Source organism: Marmota marmota, unplaced genomic scaffold, assembly GCF_001458135.2.
Source record: "Marmota marmota marmota unplaced genomic scaffold, marMar, whole genome shotgun sequence".
In the NCBI taxonomy this organism is placed as follows: domain Eukaryota; kingdom Metazoa; phylum Chordata; class Mammalia; order Rodentia; family Sciuridae; genus Marmota; species Marmota marmota.
This window is the reverse complement of record NW_025999930.1, coordinates 995,062-1,011,349: the sequence shown is the minus strand read 5'-3', so window position 1 is coordinate 1,011,349 and position 16,288 is coordinate 995,062. Positions and strand designations below refer to the sequence as shown.

The following is a 16,288-nucleotide window of genomic DNA, read 5'->3' as shown; positions in this document are numbered from 1 at the left end:
TGACAGGTGGGCGCAGGGCCAGGCCAGCGGCAGGAGCCGAGTGACCTTGGTCGTCAGCTGTTGGCGGCCACTCGGGTGCAGCATCGCGCGTGTCGGGGGTTTCCCTGGGCTCTGCGCGGTGGGGCGGTGGGCGCCGGGGGTCTTCAGGCACAGAGGGCGGGGCGCCAGGTTCGGACCGAGGAGGCAGAGATCACAGGTGAGCGCGGGCACAGTGCAGTACCACGGTCGGGCTCTGCCGCTGCATCTGTGGGTTGGAGAGGCGTCCCGGGATGGGATTGGGTCTGGAAGTAGGAAGTGGTACTCACTGCGGGGCTACAGTGATTTGGGCAAGGAGATAACCAAACTCATCCCAACCACCTGGAGGAAGGGGCACCGTGGGCGTTGCGTTCCTGGGCACTGTGTGGTACTCTTCGGACTCTAGCACTTCCTGCTCACTCGGGTTCCAGCCGCACCCCTTTACCCCAGACAGGCTTGGGGAAATCGGAGACACCAGCTGGACTCTCCTCAAGACATTTGTGCTCCAGACTTAGTGGCTCCAGCCTGCCTACCCCATTCCCCAGGGCCTCTCTGGTTGGGGGAGCCACCCACCTTCTTTCCCATCTCCTGCTCTGTGGACTTTTCCCTGTGAAAGAAGTTCACCGGAGTGATGGGCCAGTGAGGGACCCCATGGCAGAGCAGTTGGGGGAATATGGGAGCTCCCAGATGCCACACCTTGTTCCTAAGAGTCTCACTTTTCTGCCACATGAGGTGACCCAGGGGGTCAGAGTGGCTCCAGAAGTCTTCACTCCCCTCCTCTGCACTCATTGGAGTCTGGGCCTGAGTCCTGCACAAAAATAGGAACTCATGAGCTGGAACCTAGTAACTTCCAGGATACCAGGCCAGAGGAGATCCCAGCTGCCACCTGCTTCCTTTTGTCATTGCCACACACCCTTCTTATTTGTGGTTGCCATTTGAGTACCTAGTATGTACTGGGTCCTGCATTGGGCACTTCCTGGGGAATGTTATGTCTGTATATGATCCAGGAAACAAAGTGGCAGAGACAGAGTGAGAGCCCTGGCCCCAGCGCCTTCAGTGCCCAGCTCCTTTAGCAAGTTCATCAGGATGCCTGAGACACACAGCTTGCAGCTGTGTTGGCCTTTAGGGGCTACGATAGGGGCTGGGCTCGCTGAATATAGAGGTAGCTCACTCCAAGGGGAACAGGGGGCCAGAGAAGGCTTCTTGATGAAGGGACCCTCCAACTGAGAGGCCACAGCCAGGCAGGGGTCCTCAAGACTGTGGAAACAGTGCACCCTTTCTTCCTCCCATCTCCTTGCTAGACCTCTAGACATTTCTCACTCCAGCAAGCATGCATAAGCAGGTGTCTGGAGAACACTGAAGACGGTGTCTGCCAGGGCAGGTGTTCAGCTGAAGTTCCCGACTCGTGGTGTGCTGTGGAGTTAGCTTAGTTAAACTGGGTGCTGGGACAAGAGGGGCTTCTGGAAGAGATTTGGGAAGACGGTTGATGCCTAAGGGTCTGGACCTGAGTAGGGTGGGGCTAGAGGAACTCAGGAGGACAATAGGCTGGGTACCAGTTAACTAGTTGTTCTCAACCCTGGCATGGTTGTGGGCTCTTGGCCCAAGCAGGAGGGCTCTGGGGCCTGTTGGGGTCTGATGAGAACTGCCCCAGGGCCCTAGATGCCAGGCTGAGGGCTTTGGTCTGGGATGAGGAGAAAGAATTCAGACTGGGGTGACAAGAGTGGCATCCATTTGCTTGATATCAGCTGGGCAGGAAGGCGAGGGCATGGGTGGGTCTTGGCAAAAGTATGTGTGGGTTTTTCACAGGGCAATCCATTTTCCTTTATCCTATGAAAACAGTCCTGGCCTTGTTTACCAGGGCCTGGCTCCGAGGCGGGGCCCTGCTTCTGTCTTTTGGTGCTTCCCAGTAGCTGTGTATGTGTGGTTTGCATGCATAGCTCACAAGAACCACAGGAAGCCCAGCCTGGAGCCATGCAGCCAGCCTCAGCCCCTGGGCTGTGCTGCCCGTGCCAGGTGACTCAGGGCTTCTATGACTCATGGCTTGTGGGCAGCAGAAGCCCTGCTAGGGTAGCGGCTTTCAGGGTGGGAGGAGGCTGCTAGAGGATGCTGGCCACTGTCCACCAACAGACCTCACCCGTGGGCCTTGGACCAGTACCCATTTATTCCAGAACTCCTTAGTGAGCGCACACTATGCTTGGCTTTGTGTACATGGCATAGTGCACCCTGGGGAGACAGCACTGGATAGGCAGCCTGGGGCTTGCTCCTGTTTGGCAGGGAGCAGACTCATATAGCCAGTTACACCATTGATTTGTATGTTAATGAGAGAGGCAGAACATCTGGACGCCAAGAGGTGGCCCCAATGCAACTATACCCAGTTCCTGACCTTGCAATTGTTACTTCCCAGCTGACTGGAGTCTTGAGCAGATACCTTATCTGCTTTCTGTGCCTCAGTTTCTCTGAAAACAAGAGCAGGGGTTGTGTAGAGCTGGTGGAAGGATGGAGGGTATGGCTCACCCAGCATGGGGGATTGCTTCATGCAAATAGTTCATCTTCACTCTGCAATGAGAGATGAGGCCAGACTGCCCAGTACACCTGGCCATGTGACTTTGGTAGGTCATTGGATGACCCCGTGCTTAGGGCGACCCCTCACTGTGGCTGGGCTGTTGGCAATCTATCTTCCACGCAGGATGTTGGGCCAACCAGGCTTCCTAGTCCCCAATTGCCTTCGGTGTGGCCATGGTGATGGCTTAGGCAAATGATGGCATGGCTGATGTGCCAAAGCATGGGCCTGGCAGAGGCAATGGCTGTGAACCAGAGCAGCTTCCTTCCCAAGAATTGAAACTAAAGAAGGGGCCCACTTTTTCCAACACTATGACCCTATTTTATAAAAGATCAACCTTACAGAAGTAAATCTTATTAGTAAATGCAGTAGTTTTTAGTGGGTAGTTGGATAAGTTTTGACAAATGTCCATAGCTGTGTAACTATCAGCCTGTACAGAATCAAGACAGCTCATTTGTCACTCTGATATTTTGTGCTCCTTCTTAGATAATCTCCCCTAAATTAGGGGTTGATCTGCTTTCTGTGACCCCCATTTTTTCTTTAAAATTTCTCTTTATGGTTTTGAGGAACTGTTATGCTGTTTTACACAGTGGCTGCACTATTTTGCATTTTCACCTGCAGTGAAGTAGAACTTGAACTTCTTCACAGCTTCCCCAACACTAGTTCTTTTAATATTTAGCTATGAGTATGTATATAGTGCTATTTTAGCATAGTTTTAATTTGCATTTTCCTATCAGTTAGTAATGTTAATCATTTTTATTTGCTTATTGTACATCTCACAGTGTCTGCTCAATTCTTTTGTGTGTGTGTATGTGGTGTGTGTGTGCGCGTGTGCATATGGGGTGTGTGTGTGTGTGTGTGTGTGTGTGTGTGCGCGCGCGTGCGCACATATGTTAGTTATTGGGGATTGAAGCCAGGGGTACCACTGAGCTACATCCACAATCCTTTTTTATTTTGAGACAGGATCTAAGTTGCAGAGACTGGCTTCAAACTTGCAGTCTTCCCCCTGAGCAGCTGGGCCCAGCTTAATCTGTGCCTTTTTTATTAGAGAGATTAACCTATTTACATTTACATTTAAAGTAATTGCTGATAAGGAATGACCTATTTCTGCCATTTTGCTCCTTGTTTTCTGTATGTTTTGTAACTTTTTTGGACCCTCATTTCCTCCATTATTGCTTTTGTGTTTAGTTCATTTTTTTTTTTGTTGTAACACATTTTTTATTCCCTTATTACTTTTTTAACTTTAATTTTTGCTGTAGTAGTAGATGGACAGAATGCCTTTATTTTATTTGTCTTTATGTGGTGCTAAGGATCGAACCCAGTGCCTCACACATGTTAGGCAAGTGCTCTGCCCCTGAGCTACAGCGCCAGCCTCGCTTATTTCCTTTTGTGTACGTTCCAGATACACACAGAAACATGAAGATTACATATAATATCCTCAAGTGAAGTGGCCACAGTCCCCACAGGGATCCTGTGCTCTCTGTGCCTGCCCACCTCCCACCACCCCTCAGCTTTAAAGACCTGTCCTTCTATGAAGCGTTCTTTTTTGTTATGAGTTCATTTCAGTTATATATAATATTATGGGATGTAATTTGCTCTAATTCATCCCCTTTTCCTCTTTTCCCTCCCCTGTTCCTTTTCCTTTACTCTACTGATCTTTCTTTTATTTATAGTTTTTTTTTAAATTAGTGCCTTATGGATATACATAAAGGTAAGATTCACTGAAGTGTATTCATATATGGAACATAATACAGTTTGGTCAAGTTCTTAATGGAGAAGACAGTAGAACAATGATGATTTTAAAAAGATTCTGTAAGAGAAGAGACAAAGCATCCCAGCTCCCTGGGAGGGCTTGTTGTTGGTGGAAGCTTCTCAAAGCCTTCTAGACATGCTCTATGCCAGGGTGATGCCAGCACAGGCCCCTGAGCCCTGCATTTCTGCATCTGTGTGGCAGGGGAGCTGCACAGCCCCTGGGCCTTCTCTGAGCTGCCTGCAGCCTCCCTGGACCCGGACTAGTTCCAGATGGCCCCATGGAAAGAGGCTTTTTCATTTCTCTGAGTTTATTTCCTGTGGTAAGCCCTTGGGCATAGAAAAGGGGCAGAGAATGCAGCCCCCCCCCCCGGGGTTCCCACTGTGCTTGCCCCCATCCATCTCTGGCAAGCCATGTTGGTGGGCAGGGCACAGTTCTCCCTGCACATGATGCCCACTCTGCAGCATAGGGGACCTGTGAACCTACAGGTGTGTCCCCTAGAGCGTGTTGCCTTCCCAGTGGGTATGGGGCATCCTACGACCAGAACTAAGGGCGCTGTCTTTGGACCCCGTGGAGCTGCGCTGGCTCATGTCCTGTGCTACCTGCATCTGTTTCAGATCAGACCTACTGTGACCGCCTGGTGCAGGACACGCCTTTCCTGACAGTCCAAGGGCGCCTGAGTGAGCAGCAGGTGGACAGGATTATCCTTCAGCTGAATCGCTACTACCCACAGATCCTCACCAACAAGGAGGCCGAAAAGGTGCTGAGGAGGTGAGGGTGGGGGTACCCAAGATGCCTCTTGATCCCCTTCCTTTCCAGACTTGGGGGGAGCAGGCACTGTGGTCATCTTCTCAGGGGATGGCACACCAAATGTTTCAGGGTAGCTCACAGTGACACCCCTGGGCCCGGACACTAGAGTTGCCTAAGTCAAAACTCTGTGGAGTGACCCCAACAGACCCAGAACATCAGCCTGTCTCTTCCTATGTCCTTACATCTTCTGCCCCTTCCAGAGTTGTGGAGGGGCTACAGGAGGTGACAAATGACAACATACAATAGCAGACGACAGCAGGAGATTGGGAGGGAGAGCAGAGAGGGGCTGAGGAGGGAGGGATGGAAAGTTCCCCTGGCCTCGCCCTGGAGCCCCACAGCCGCTCCTCACTGCATTTCCAAAGGATGAAAGGAGGCGAAGACTTGCTTCCTTGCCTGTGTGAGGCTGGAAGCCTGGCCCCTCAGAGGTGGGCAGCGATGCTCCAGGCCAACAGGTGCTCTCCTGCCTCATAGCCAAGCTCACCCTGCCCTGTTCCGCAATGCTGAGGGAGGTTGGTCCACTGGGACCTTAGCTTCCCATCTGGGAAGTGGGCATGAAGCCCTGGGTACTCACAGGCCATGGGGGGGACTGGCTCATATGTGTCAGGAAAGTAGTTCCTGGGTGCTCTCCATCCAGAAGGGTCCCTGCAAGTAGCCACCATCATCACCCTTTTACAGAAAAGGTTGCTGCGGCCCAAGAAGCTGTCTCATGCCCTGGGTCATCCATCACAGGAGGTGAGGTCACACCCTGGCTTTCTCAGAGCTGTAGATGCCACACTGGCTGCACTGAATGTGACATTTGAGATGCAGTTCCTGAGCTCTGTCCCAGGAGGTCTAATCCTGTCCAACTCCTATGGGGCTAAGGGACACTAAAGGGTGCCCCAGGGCTCAGGGACACTGGATGAGAGAGTTGAGCATGCCCTGACCCAAGCCCCAGCTCCTCCCTAAACGCCCGTTCCCTGGCAGCAGTCACCAGGACTGGAGGGCTGGGCAGCTGGTGCCAGAGACCCACAAGATCTTTGGAGTTCAGGTCCTGCCTGTGGCCTCACCACTGGGTGACCCTGAATGAGTCCCTTCCCAACTTGGAGCTGTAGTTCTCACTTGGTGTGAGAGTCACAGTGCCACTTACAAGGCTGCCCTGAAGGGTGGGCTCTCCTGGAACAGGCAGGATTGGTCAGGACAGAGCTAGACCCAACGTGGGCTGCTGCAGACTCAGGTGCTGCTCTATTTTAAAAGTCACAGAAGGATTTAAAATGATCAACTCAAATGCATCTCAGGCCGTAACTAAAAGTCTAATTCATACCCATCTTTAAAATTTTGAAAGCTTTTAGGTGTTTTTACAGTGGAAAGGGGAACCACACTCTACACCAGACACTCCTGTTGGCTCTTGTCACGCTGTGGTGGTTCCCTATAGCCATGTACGTCACCACCAGGGGGAAGCATCAGGCCACAGCCTCCTGGTCCCTGTCCAAGCCCTCTGTCCACTGACCTTTACAACCACATGTTCACCCATTACGCTCGTCAGAAGAGCCCATTCATTTCTCAACTCATTTTTAAATACTGGAAGCTTGTTCTCAGGGACTGCAAATTCGCAGAAGTTGTCACTTATGCCATGACTTCATTGATACCCTGTAACGATCTTTCCATGTGGGTTTACTATTCCCTTTTTATAAATAAAGAAACCAAGACTGAGAGGGTTGAAGAAACTTGCTGTAGTCCCACAGGAAGCCACATTACGTCCATTAGTGGCTGCAGGATGCTGTCCTCTGCCTGTGCTTTTTCCCCAGAATGTTTTTCCCCCACCCCCCGACCCAAAGAGTAAGGATTGGCAGCAATGCCCATGACTGTGGCATTGTCAGGGCCACGTGATGTGGCTAAGAGGCCATGGGTATTGCAGGCACTGCCATCTGTGGGTGGACCCTGCTGCTGGGGGCTGTGAACCCAGCACCCTGCCCTGACCCACCTTCACCCCTTCCAGCCTGCTCTTTCTTCCTTTCCCAGTTTCGGAACCCCAAGGTGTCCCTGCGCCTACGACTTTGTGACCTCCTGAGCCATCTGCAGCGGAGCGGGGAGCGGGACTGCCAGGAGTTCTACCGAGCCCTGTACATCCACGCCCAGTCCCTGCACAGCTGCCTGCCCAGCCGCCACGTGCTGCGTAAGTCCCCCCTACTAACGCTCCACGAGGGCCAAGCAGGACATCCTGGCTGGCTGCTGATGGCGTGTACAGCATCAGGGCCATCTGAGTCTGCGGTGGCCCAGGCCTGGGCATCCCTCCTTCCTGCACCTCCACCTTGGGAGAGTGTCACCCCAGCAGGGATCTCTCTGCCTGCCTATTCCTGTCTTCCTGCTCCCCTCTCTCCCTCTGTCTCCCCACTTCTCCTTCTCTGCTCTTCTCTCTCCTCCTATCTCCAGGTCTCTGTTTCTCTCTTTCTCTCCCTACTCTCCTCCTTCAGTCTGTCCCTCCTACTCAGGTCAGTTTTCAGAGGCCAGCCTCCCCTACATCTGCTCCTCCTTCCTTTCCTAACTTCACTCACCACGGGTCTCTCCTGTCCGCACTGATGGCAGCCCTGTCCTACGGCTGCATGGTGTTCCCAGGCCATCCCTTCTTGGAGTGACCTGATTCATGGCAGACACTGACGTTGTCACCTTCTGCCACAGCTTGCCTGAGCGTGCAGGGGTTTCTACAGGGCATCCGCAGGCATGGATGGCCAGTTAGGGCTCGCACATTTTGATTTAGAGAGTTTTGTCTCAAAGACAGTGTATCCCCAGGCCCTGGAAGGTGTGCAAGTCCCAAGGGTCTGGGGTCCTCTGAGCTTCTGGGACCAGGGAGGGTACAACAACGCTGGAATGGTGGCTCCATTCTGAGGCCACTGTGCTTGGGGCTGGAGGAGGAGGGGCTGTTGCCCCTGACCAGAGTGATGATGTGGCTCAGCCCAAGCTGCTCAGGCCTGTGTCTTTGCTCCCTAGAGGCCTACTAGACCTCACAGGTTCCACGCTATGGACACTTGAGGGCAGAGTATGCAGGCCCTCTCACCCCAGCCACACGTGTTCCTGGGGTCCTCAGAATGTAGCTAGGGCCTGTGCCATTGCAGAAAGTAAAGCACCTTCTGTGGCTCCTAGAAGCCCCCAGGGCCTGCTCAGCAGACAGACTTCCTGGAAAGAACCAAGGAGGGGCCTGGGGAGAAGCCCCAGCCCAGCTGCCCCTAGTAAGACCATCTCCACCTGCCAGTAGCTGGCTGAACGATGGATGCTGCATTTGGTGTCTTGTGGCCAACAACAATGATGTCACAGCAACTGGACCAAAGAAGACCCCAAACCACAGGGCTCCCTGAGGGGGCTGACTTGCCAAGTCCTGGCCTGGCCAGAGCCACACAGCACGGTGTGGCCATGGGAGGGCCTAGTGGCCTCAGGAGGTGGCATTGCCTGCATTTCCCATGAGGTGACCACCTTGCTCTCGGGCTCGGCCCATGACTAACTGTGCTCTGTGATTTTGTTTCCAGAAAACTCAGATTGCACAGAGCTCGACTGGGGCAGCGAGAGCCATGAGCTGAGTGACAGGGGTAACGCCCCCACCACCTCCCCCCCCTCTTGCTTTCTCTCTCCTCCCACCCTCAGGGCTCCGGCTCTGTCCCAGGGGCTGCTCCATCCCAAGTCGGGCTCCATTCCTGGCTTTCTTTCGGTAGACAGGCCCCCTAAGCTGCTCTGGCTCGGGGCAGGGGCCTGTTCACACTTGTTTCTCCCCAGGACCCATGAGCTTCCTGGCGGGCCTTGGCTTGGCCGCTGGACTGGCCCTCTTCCTCTACTGCTGCCCTCCAGGTGGGTACAGGTAGGCCCTCAAGAGACCCCAGGAGAGCAGGGCTGCATCCCAGGCCTGCCTGTGCTCAGCCTCTGGCCTCTTCCTGCCTCGGTTTCCCCACCTGTGCAGTGACATGGTTTCAGGACCACCTGGCAGGGCTCATAAGGGATTGAGTGTGTGGAGCCCCCCCCCCCCCCCAGCCCTTGGTGGCTCCTGCTTCCCCCCAGCATCAGAGAATGAGGAGCCTTGGAAGGAGGGGGCAGCTGCAAAGCCCTGCCACACCTGTGAGCTGGAGCCATGTGGGGCCCTTGAGCAGGCCACCTCCCCAGAGCCTCCAGTCTTTCTGCCCATGGTGTCACAGGCCTGGCAGGCAGGAGACCGCTGAGGGCCAACAACTGCCATGCAGTGCGGATGGCCCCGCCTCCTCTTTTCTGTGATGCCTGAATTTGTCGCCCCAGGAAGGGTGTGAGGCCCAGGTGCACATCCCCAGAGCCCTCACACTGAAGGCCTGTGGGTCTCCTAGGGAGCCCTGGGCTCCAGGGTCTGCCTAGATTCTTGTCTGTGAACTCAAACACCCAGACTGTGAATGAGAGGGAGTGACAGAGTGGGAGAGAGTGACGGTGGCTCCAGTTCTCTGTGACCTGGCCAGGCAGAACAGAGTCCCCTTCACGGCTGGCTCTTACATTTTTCCTTCCTGTGTCTTCCAGACCCCAAAGTGCTGCCAGGGGCCCGGCGGATTCTTGGCTTCTCACCTGTCATCATCGACAGGCATGTCAGCCGCTACCTGCTGGCCTTCCTGGCAGATGACTTCAGGGCGCTGTGACAGACCCAGACCTAGAGGATCTTGCCCTCTGCTCAACCAAAGAATCCCGTGGCTGCCCGCCCCGGGGCCAGCACTTCTTTTTCTAAATGCTATTTTTCATTATTTATAATTTCTATATGAAGAACCTTTATCCCACAAGGTGCTTAATGATATTAAACGTTCAAGTCTGCTCAAGCTGTCTCTCTCCCTCATCTCAGGATTTCCTACATGATTCCGACTGTAGCTGCTCCAGTGTGGGCTGAGTCAGAGGGTGCTCCTTGTACCTGAGTCCAGCCAAGGCCCAGGGCAAGGTGCCCCCCACCGAGGCTCACCATGTCAGATGTCCTCTGATGCTGTGCCCCACACTGTCCCCACTCTTGCTCCACCTCTGAGCCTTTCTGACTCTTCCTGCCTAGTACCCTTGGTAGTCCCCATATCTGGTCTCTGTCCAGCCTCATGGGCCTAGGTGGGGAAGGTGGACTTGGGCTGCTGGCCTAGCAGCTCTGCTGCTGACGCTGTATCCCAGGCCTGGCCACCATGGGTTGGGGGTAGCAGTGGGCTCTGTAGGCCTGTAGTGGGGGTATCAGCTGCTCTGAGCATTCACATGTGTTAAGTCTGATTCCTCCAACATACCTGGAAGGTAGGGGCCATTATCCCCACTTTCCTAATGAGGACACTGAGGCCCAGAAAAAGTGTCACTCAGGTAGTAAAGGGGGAAAGAGGATATTAGGCCAGGTCTGAGCTCAAGTCCACCTTGTCCCTGTCCTTTCCTATGATTGTTCAAGGAAACACCCAGCATCCACCCTCCTTGCCAGGTCCTCTTCCTTGGCCTCTTGGACACTATCTAGCCACCAGAGCCTTAGCTCCTTCACACCCCAGGCCAGCCACTGTCACCTGGGAACAGAGGTCCCAACAGAGTTAGAACCCTCAAGCCCACCCCATCCATCATTAGGGTGAATGAGTAGTCGGTGCTGCCAAGCATGGGTTGGGCAGGTGCAGGGACCAGGCTTCAGCCATGTCAGATACATCTGTGGTCACACCTATGGCAGGGAACCACCCTGCCCACGGGAAGAAAGCTAGACTTTGGGAACAAAGCAGTCCACAGAATCTTTTAGATCTTTAAGAAGTGAAAAAGGCCACTATGCATCTGAGGTCCTGGGAGCTGGCTCCTCATGCCCTGCCCTGGGCCTGGAATTTGGCCACAGCCAGCCTTTCATGTGTCCTGAAACTGGGGCCCCTGTGCCTCTGGAACAGGGTCTGCTCCTGCGACTGATGGGACTGCCCATCTTGTTTCCACCGCTGGCCTCAGCCTCAGGACCCATCCTGGAAGTATCCTTGTGGACACCAGGAGGGTGAACACAAACCAGGGGCCTGGCGCTCTGCTCTTGTTTCCATCAGCAGACACCCCCCGCCAGGGCCTCTTGCCTTAGGCGGTGTGAGCCACATTGACAGGCATCTCCTCTGAGGGATCCCCAAGGCTGAGGCCAGTGGACATTCCCCTGACCCTCAACTGCAACTCCACCCAGTCACAAGCTCTCTGTTGGGACATTGCTGCCCTCACTGTGCAGAAGAGAAAGCTGAAGCCCAGAGCCAAGGTCACACAGCAGCCAAGAGGCCAGCATGAGGGGCACCCCTTGTGCCCTCTGCCCACAGCACTGCCTCTCACCACTGCACGCTCATACACACAAGTACACACACGTGCAGAGTAGTTATGCACATGCACGTGTATGCACACGTGTCCTCACATATTGCACAAGTGTACACACTCCTTAATGTCTATACAGCATGCGCACACATACACACGTGCATGTGAACACAGATGCATGCAAGGCCCTGGCTGCGGGACCTGAGCCAGGGCCCCTGATGATTTCACCTGATTGCCTCTCCCTGCCGGCCCCTCCCCACCAGCCTTTTCTGGGGAAACAGTAACATTTGTCAGCACACAGAATCATCGCGAGTGTGCATTTTCCACAGGCGGTTTCCAAAGGCACGTGGAAGGGGCCATGGCAGGCCTTAACTCTGGGATGACACCACAAGTGGACACATGGGCACAGGGCCAGGCTCCTTTGGGAGAGGGGGCGCTCACGACTCAGGATCATGAAGCACATGAGAGTGGCAAACATGATTTGTGGGCGGTGCTTCCAGGTGCCTCTTTGCCAACTCCTGTGTTCATTCAAGACAACTGAGGGAGGGTAAGGGAAAGCCACACCTGCAGGGCTTCCCACCTGCCAGGACGCCATGTAGCCAGCGATGCAGTGGTTTTGGGGACAGCCCCCATTACCGTCTTGCTCCCCTACCTCCAAGCTGCAGGGCCAAGGCGTGGATTTCTAAGTCTCCGAGCCTCTGTTTGTCTGTCTGTCACAAGGGAACCTTGCTCTGAACCCTCCTTGCTGAACACAGCTGGTAGAGCAAAGCTGTTGCAGTGCTGTTCCCCGAGAGAGCTTTATGAATTTACCACTATTTACCACTGGAAAGCACCCCTCATGTTGCAGGGGACAGATGTGGCAGGGGACCGAAGATAGCAGGAAACAGTTTTATTTGGCTGCAGATAGGATCAGAGGGTTCAGCTTTCGCTGTAATCAATTAATCCCCTGAACCCCAAGTCTAGGTAGTTTCAGAACTTTATACCCAGCGTGTAAGGGGAGGGGCTCAGAAGCTCCCAGTCTGCAGAAGTTCACATAAAGCAGCTCTTCCTTTCGCTGTTCTGGGCAAGTTAACCCTTCAAGGACAGCACCCGAGAAGGGGAGAGCTGCTCCTCCCCTTTCTTTCCTCCCCTGCCAGCTGTTACCATGGAGCCCAGTTAGTAATTTCTCTCATCTTAGAAATGTAGACATCTCCGTGAAGCCCAGCTTTAAAGCCAGAGGCTTTGTTAAAGGATTTGTCTTTTTATTATCACACTTTGCATTTGCAAACACACTTCTACAAACTACTCTACTGGATAAATGTTTGTGAAGTACTAGTAAAGGGGCCTTTGGCACCTGGAGTGCTGATTTCTTCCAGGCCAGTGGCCAAGTAAAATAAAGCAACAGGAAAACAGGAAGTTTACCCACATTGAACTCTTTTGTAGACTCTTCTGCTGACAGTCCTAAAATCTTCACCATAGTAAAGATTTCTGGAGAAGCTTAGTTAAGATTTTCTGTGGGGAAGGGGGTGCCACTACACTCACACTTGGGTAAAGGTAACAAGCATTTAGTGAAGGGACAGAGACACATGGGTGAAGGTGACACATACCTTGTAAAGGGCACAGACACTTGTGTCCAGCATGTGCACAGGCTGGACTTGTCCCTGAAGGTCCAGAAATAGGCAAGGCCACAGGCCAATGGCCTGGGAAGGTCCCGGGCTGGCCCCACCTGAGACCATAGAGAACACACCTCCTCAGGACTGTGAAAGGGCCTAAGGCCATGATTCTCTAGGCCCAGAAGGTCCCCAAGAGGACTTGAGTCCACCTGGCCCAGGATTGCTGACTTTCTCCTTCCGTTTGAGACCCACAGAGGCCCTGCCCTGAGGCCCAGTCTGCCAGTCCCTGGGCTCAGATGGTCCTTGGCTGCCTCTCCCAGCCTCTAGTCACCTGGGTCCCACTCCTGACCCAGGTAGCCTCAGAGCCTGTGACTGTGGCCTTCAAAGACCCTCACTGCAAGCCCCACCTCCCATCTGCCACCTCCCACCTGGCTGGTCCTCCACAGGCCTCCCATCCGAGCCTGGAGCCCACGGAGCAGAGGACAGTGGAAGGGTTCTTGTATAGGCGTATGCACGCCCCCTGCTTGGAGATTCCTCCCCATCCACCAACAGACTCATCCTGGTCCTGAATAGAATGTCACCTACTCCAGGAAACACTTTTGACACACAAGTAAGAACAGTGGCCGCTCCAGGGACACTATTCCCAGAACTGTGCAGGGGCTGGTAGGGACAGCCAGGTTGCGGGGAGAGCTCCCATTACTAGAAGTTTGTCACAAGGGAGAGGAGGCACAGCTGCAGAGGAGAGCAGGAGGCTTGGTGGAGCTCTGGGCTGGCTGAGCCCGGCCAGCGAGGACACAGGGCACATGAGCCCAGGGCAGGAAATGCATCTGCATCTTGCACAACACAGGGTTGATGACTGCACACATGTGCAGGTGCAGGGTTGGATTTGGGGGTGCACTGACACTGCTTTTCTGTAGTGTCACCATTTCCATTCCCACTGGGTCGGCACCTGCTAGGTGGGGTCTTCTCCCACTGCAGATGGTTCACAGGGGCCCTGCCAATGTCCCCTAGCCCCAGGTCCAGCCAGACACAGGTCACGGCTCACTTGGGTCTTGGAGGGGGTTAGCCTGTCGTGGTCCACATGGCTTCCAGCACCTGAGGGGTGCTCAGGAGCTGGAAAGAGAGAGGGATGCTGTTCTGTCACGGGGTCACCTCACTGCGAGCCCCATCATTGATCAGAAGCTCCACCTCCTCACCTGTAATGTGGGTCAGAGAACAAGGACCTCTTTTGAGGCACAAGAGGACTGGTACATGTCCCCCTTTCTGACAGATGGGGCCTGGATTGGGGAGGCTCTGGTCAAGTGACCATGGGACCCCCAAATTTTAATCTGACCCTGAAGCATAACCCACATTATAGTGGAGCCTGAGGGGAATGGCCATGTCTCGGGGGTCCTCACACCCCACTTCCCAGAAGACCCATTTGCAGCCACAAGCGTTGGGGGGTAGGGTCTATCCTGGCCTGAAACTGGCCTGGCAGCCTCCATAGGCTGGGGGAAGGAAGAGGTGCTGGGCTGGGGACACCTACTCAGGCCACATCCAGATCAACAACCGGAATTAGTATCTCCCCCAAAAGTGAGCGTTTTTTGTTTTGTTTTGTTTTGTTTTTTGCACCAGGGATTGAACCCAGGGGTGCTCAACCACTGAGCCACATCCCTAGCCCTTTTTTATATTTTGAGACAGGATCTCACTGAGTTGCTTAGGGCCTCGCTGAGGCTGGCTTTGAACTCATGATCCTCCTGCCTGAGCTCCCAAGCCTCTGGGATTACAGGTACGTACCACGGCACCTGGCCCAAAATGAGTGTTCGAGAGCTAAAGAAGAACACCATGAAAGCTTTGGACTCCCTGATTTCCAAAAGCAAAGCAGTTGAAATTTGCTTTGAATCTCACCCCTACTAAATCCCCATTAAACTCAGTAGGGAGAGAAGGCTCCTGGGAAATGGAGAGGAGGCTGGGCAGAGTGGGTGTGGGAAGGAGGACGACCCCCCCCCTGGGTTCAGCAGGAAAGGGCCACCTTCACACCCTAGATCAGGCCTTCCTCCTAGCCTACCCCATTCCCTGGTCCTGGCCCTGCTACCCATGTCAAAGGGTAAACAGTGGGGTCAGCAGAGCCACAAGGAACAGACAGCATGTGTTTCCAACAAGGCTCAGAAGACACATCCAGTGTTCACAGCCAGGTAGGAGGGCAAGCAAGAGCACTGAGCAATGAGAGATTGCACCACTCCTGTAAGGGAGGAGGAGGCTGAGCTGGGGTTTCAGGCTGGCCCAGAGCTAGTTCCTCACTGGGGACACTGTCTGGGGATGGGCTTGGGATAACCTACTGAGCCTGACATCTGTTTATCCATCTATCCATTATATCTATCAATCATCTATCACCCATCTACCTATCAATGAGTCCATCTATCAATTATCATTCTATCATTCATCCTTCCACCACAGATATCTGTTAGCTTTCCATCACTATATTGAGATACCTGAGATAATTAGCTTATGAAGAGAAAAGGTGTACTTCAGCTCTCAGTTTTGGAGGTTTGGCTCCATGATCAGCCTCTGGTAAGGCTGTAAACATGGCAGGGATGCACAACGGAGCAAAATCATTTGCCTCAAGCTGGATGTGGTCCCAGCAACTCAAGAAGCAAGGGCAGGAGGGTCACAAATACCAGCCTCAGTAACTTAGCAAGGCCCTAAGCAACTTAGTGAGTCCCTGAGCTGGGGATGTGGCTCAGTGGTTAATAAGTTCTCCTGGGTTAAACAAGCAAACAAACAAAAGACTCATTTCAGGAGCCAGGGAGCCAAAAAGAGAACAAGGAAGGTTCTGGGGTTCCACAGTCCCCTTCAAAGCCCTGAACCCAATAGCCTAAAAGACCCCCACTAGGTCCCACCTTTTAAAGGTACACCACCTCCCCAGAGTGCCACCTTGGGGACCAACCCTTTAATACATGACCTTCAGGGGATACTTATCCAAATTATGGTGCTATCATAACTATCAACCATATTATCTATTGTCCATAGATAATGTGGACAATAATATTGTCCACCCACTCACCCATCCACCTGCCCACCTGCCCACCTGTGCAACTATCTAACCTCTCCATCTATTATAGGAAAAAGACAAAAGAAACCAGCCTTCTGCCCTCAGCGCTTCATAGCCACTCCCAGTTCCAGGTGACTCTCACACTGTCACGCCCCCACCTTGCGGTTCCTGCAAAGCCAGGTGCAGCTCCTGCTGGCCTCAGGGCTCACTCCCAGGCTGGACCTCTGCCTAGAACCTTCTTCCCCATCCAACCTGACCTCCTTGCATGTCCCTCTGTGGGGTCTCCCTGA

At 53.7% G+C, this 16,288-nt stretch overlaps 1 protein-coding gene across 1 annotated transcript in view; it reads left to right on the top strand.

Annotated features, from left to right (window-relative positions):
• Nucleotides 1-9,925, top strand: part of Card19 (caspase recruitment domain family member 19) — a 19,125-nt gene extending 9,200 nt beyond the window's left edge. Inside the window, exons 2-8 of the mRNA XM_048800528.1 lie at nt 7-196; nt 4,943-5,085; nt 5,811-5,867; nt 7,134-7,287; nt 8,633-8,692; nt 8,877-8,948; nt 9,636-9,925. Coding sequence (XP_048656485.1) covers nt 7-196; nt 4,943-5,085; nt 5,811-5,867; nt 7,134-7,287; nt 8,633-8,692; nt 8,877-8,948; nt 9,636-9,751 — 792 coding nt within the window. The 3' untranslated portion in view covers nt 9,752-9,925. The remainder of the gene's footprint in view (nt 1-6; nt 197-4,942; nt 5,086-5,810; nt 5,868-7,133; nt 7,288-8,632; nt 8,693-8,876; nt 8,949-9,635) is intronic.
• Nucleotides 9,926-16,288: the final 6,363 nt, after the last annotated feature.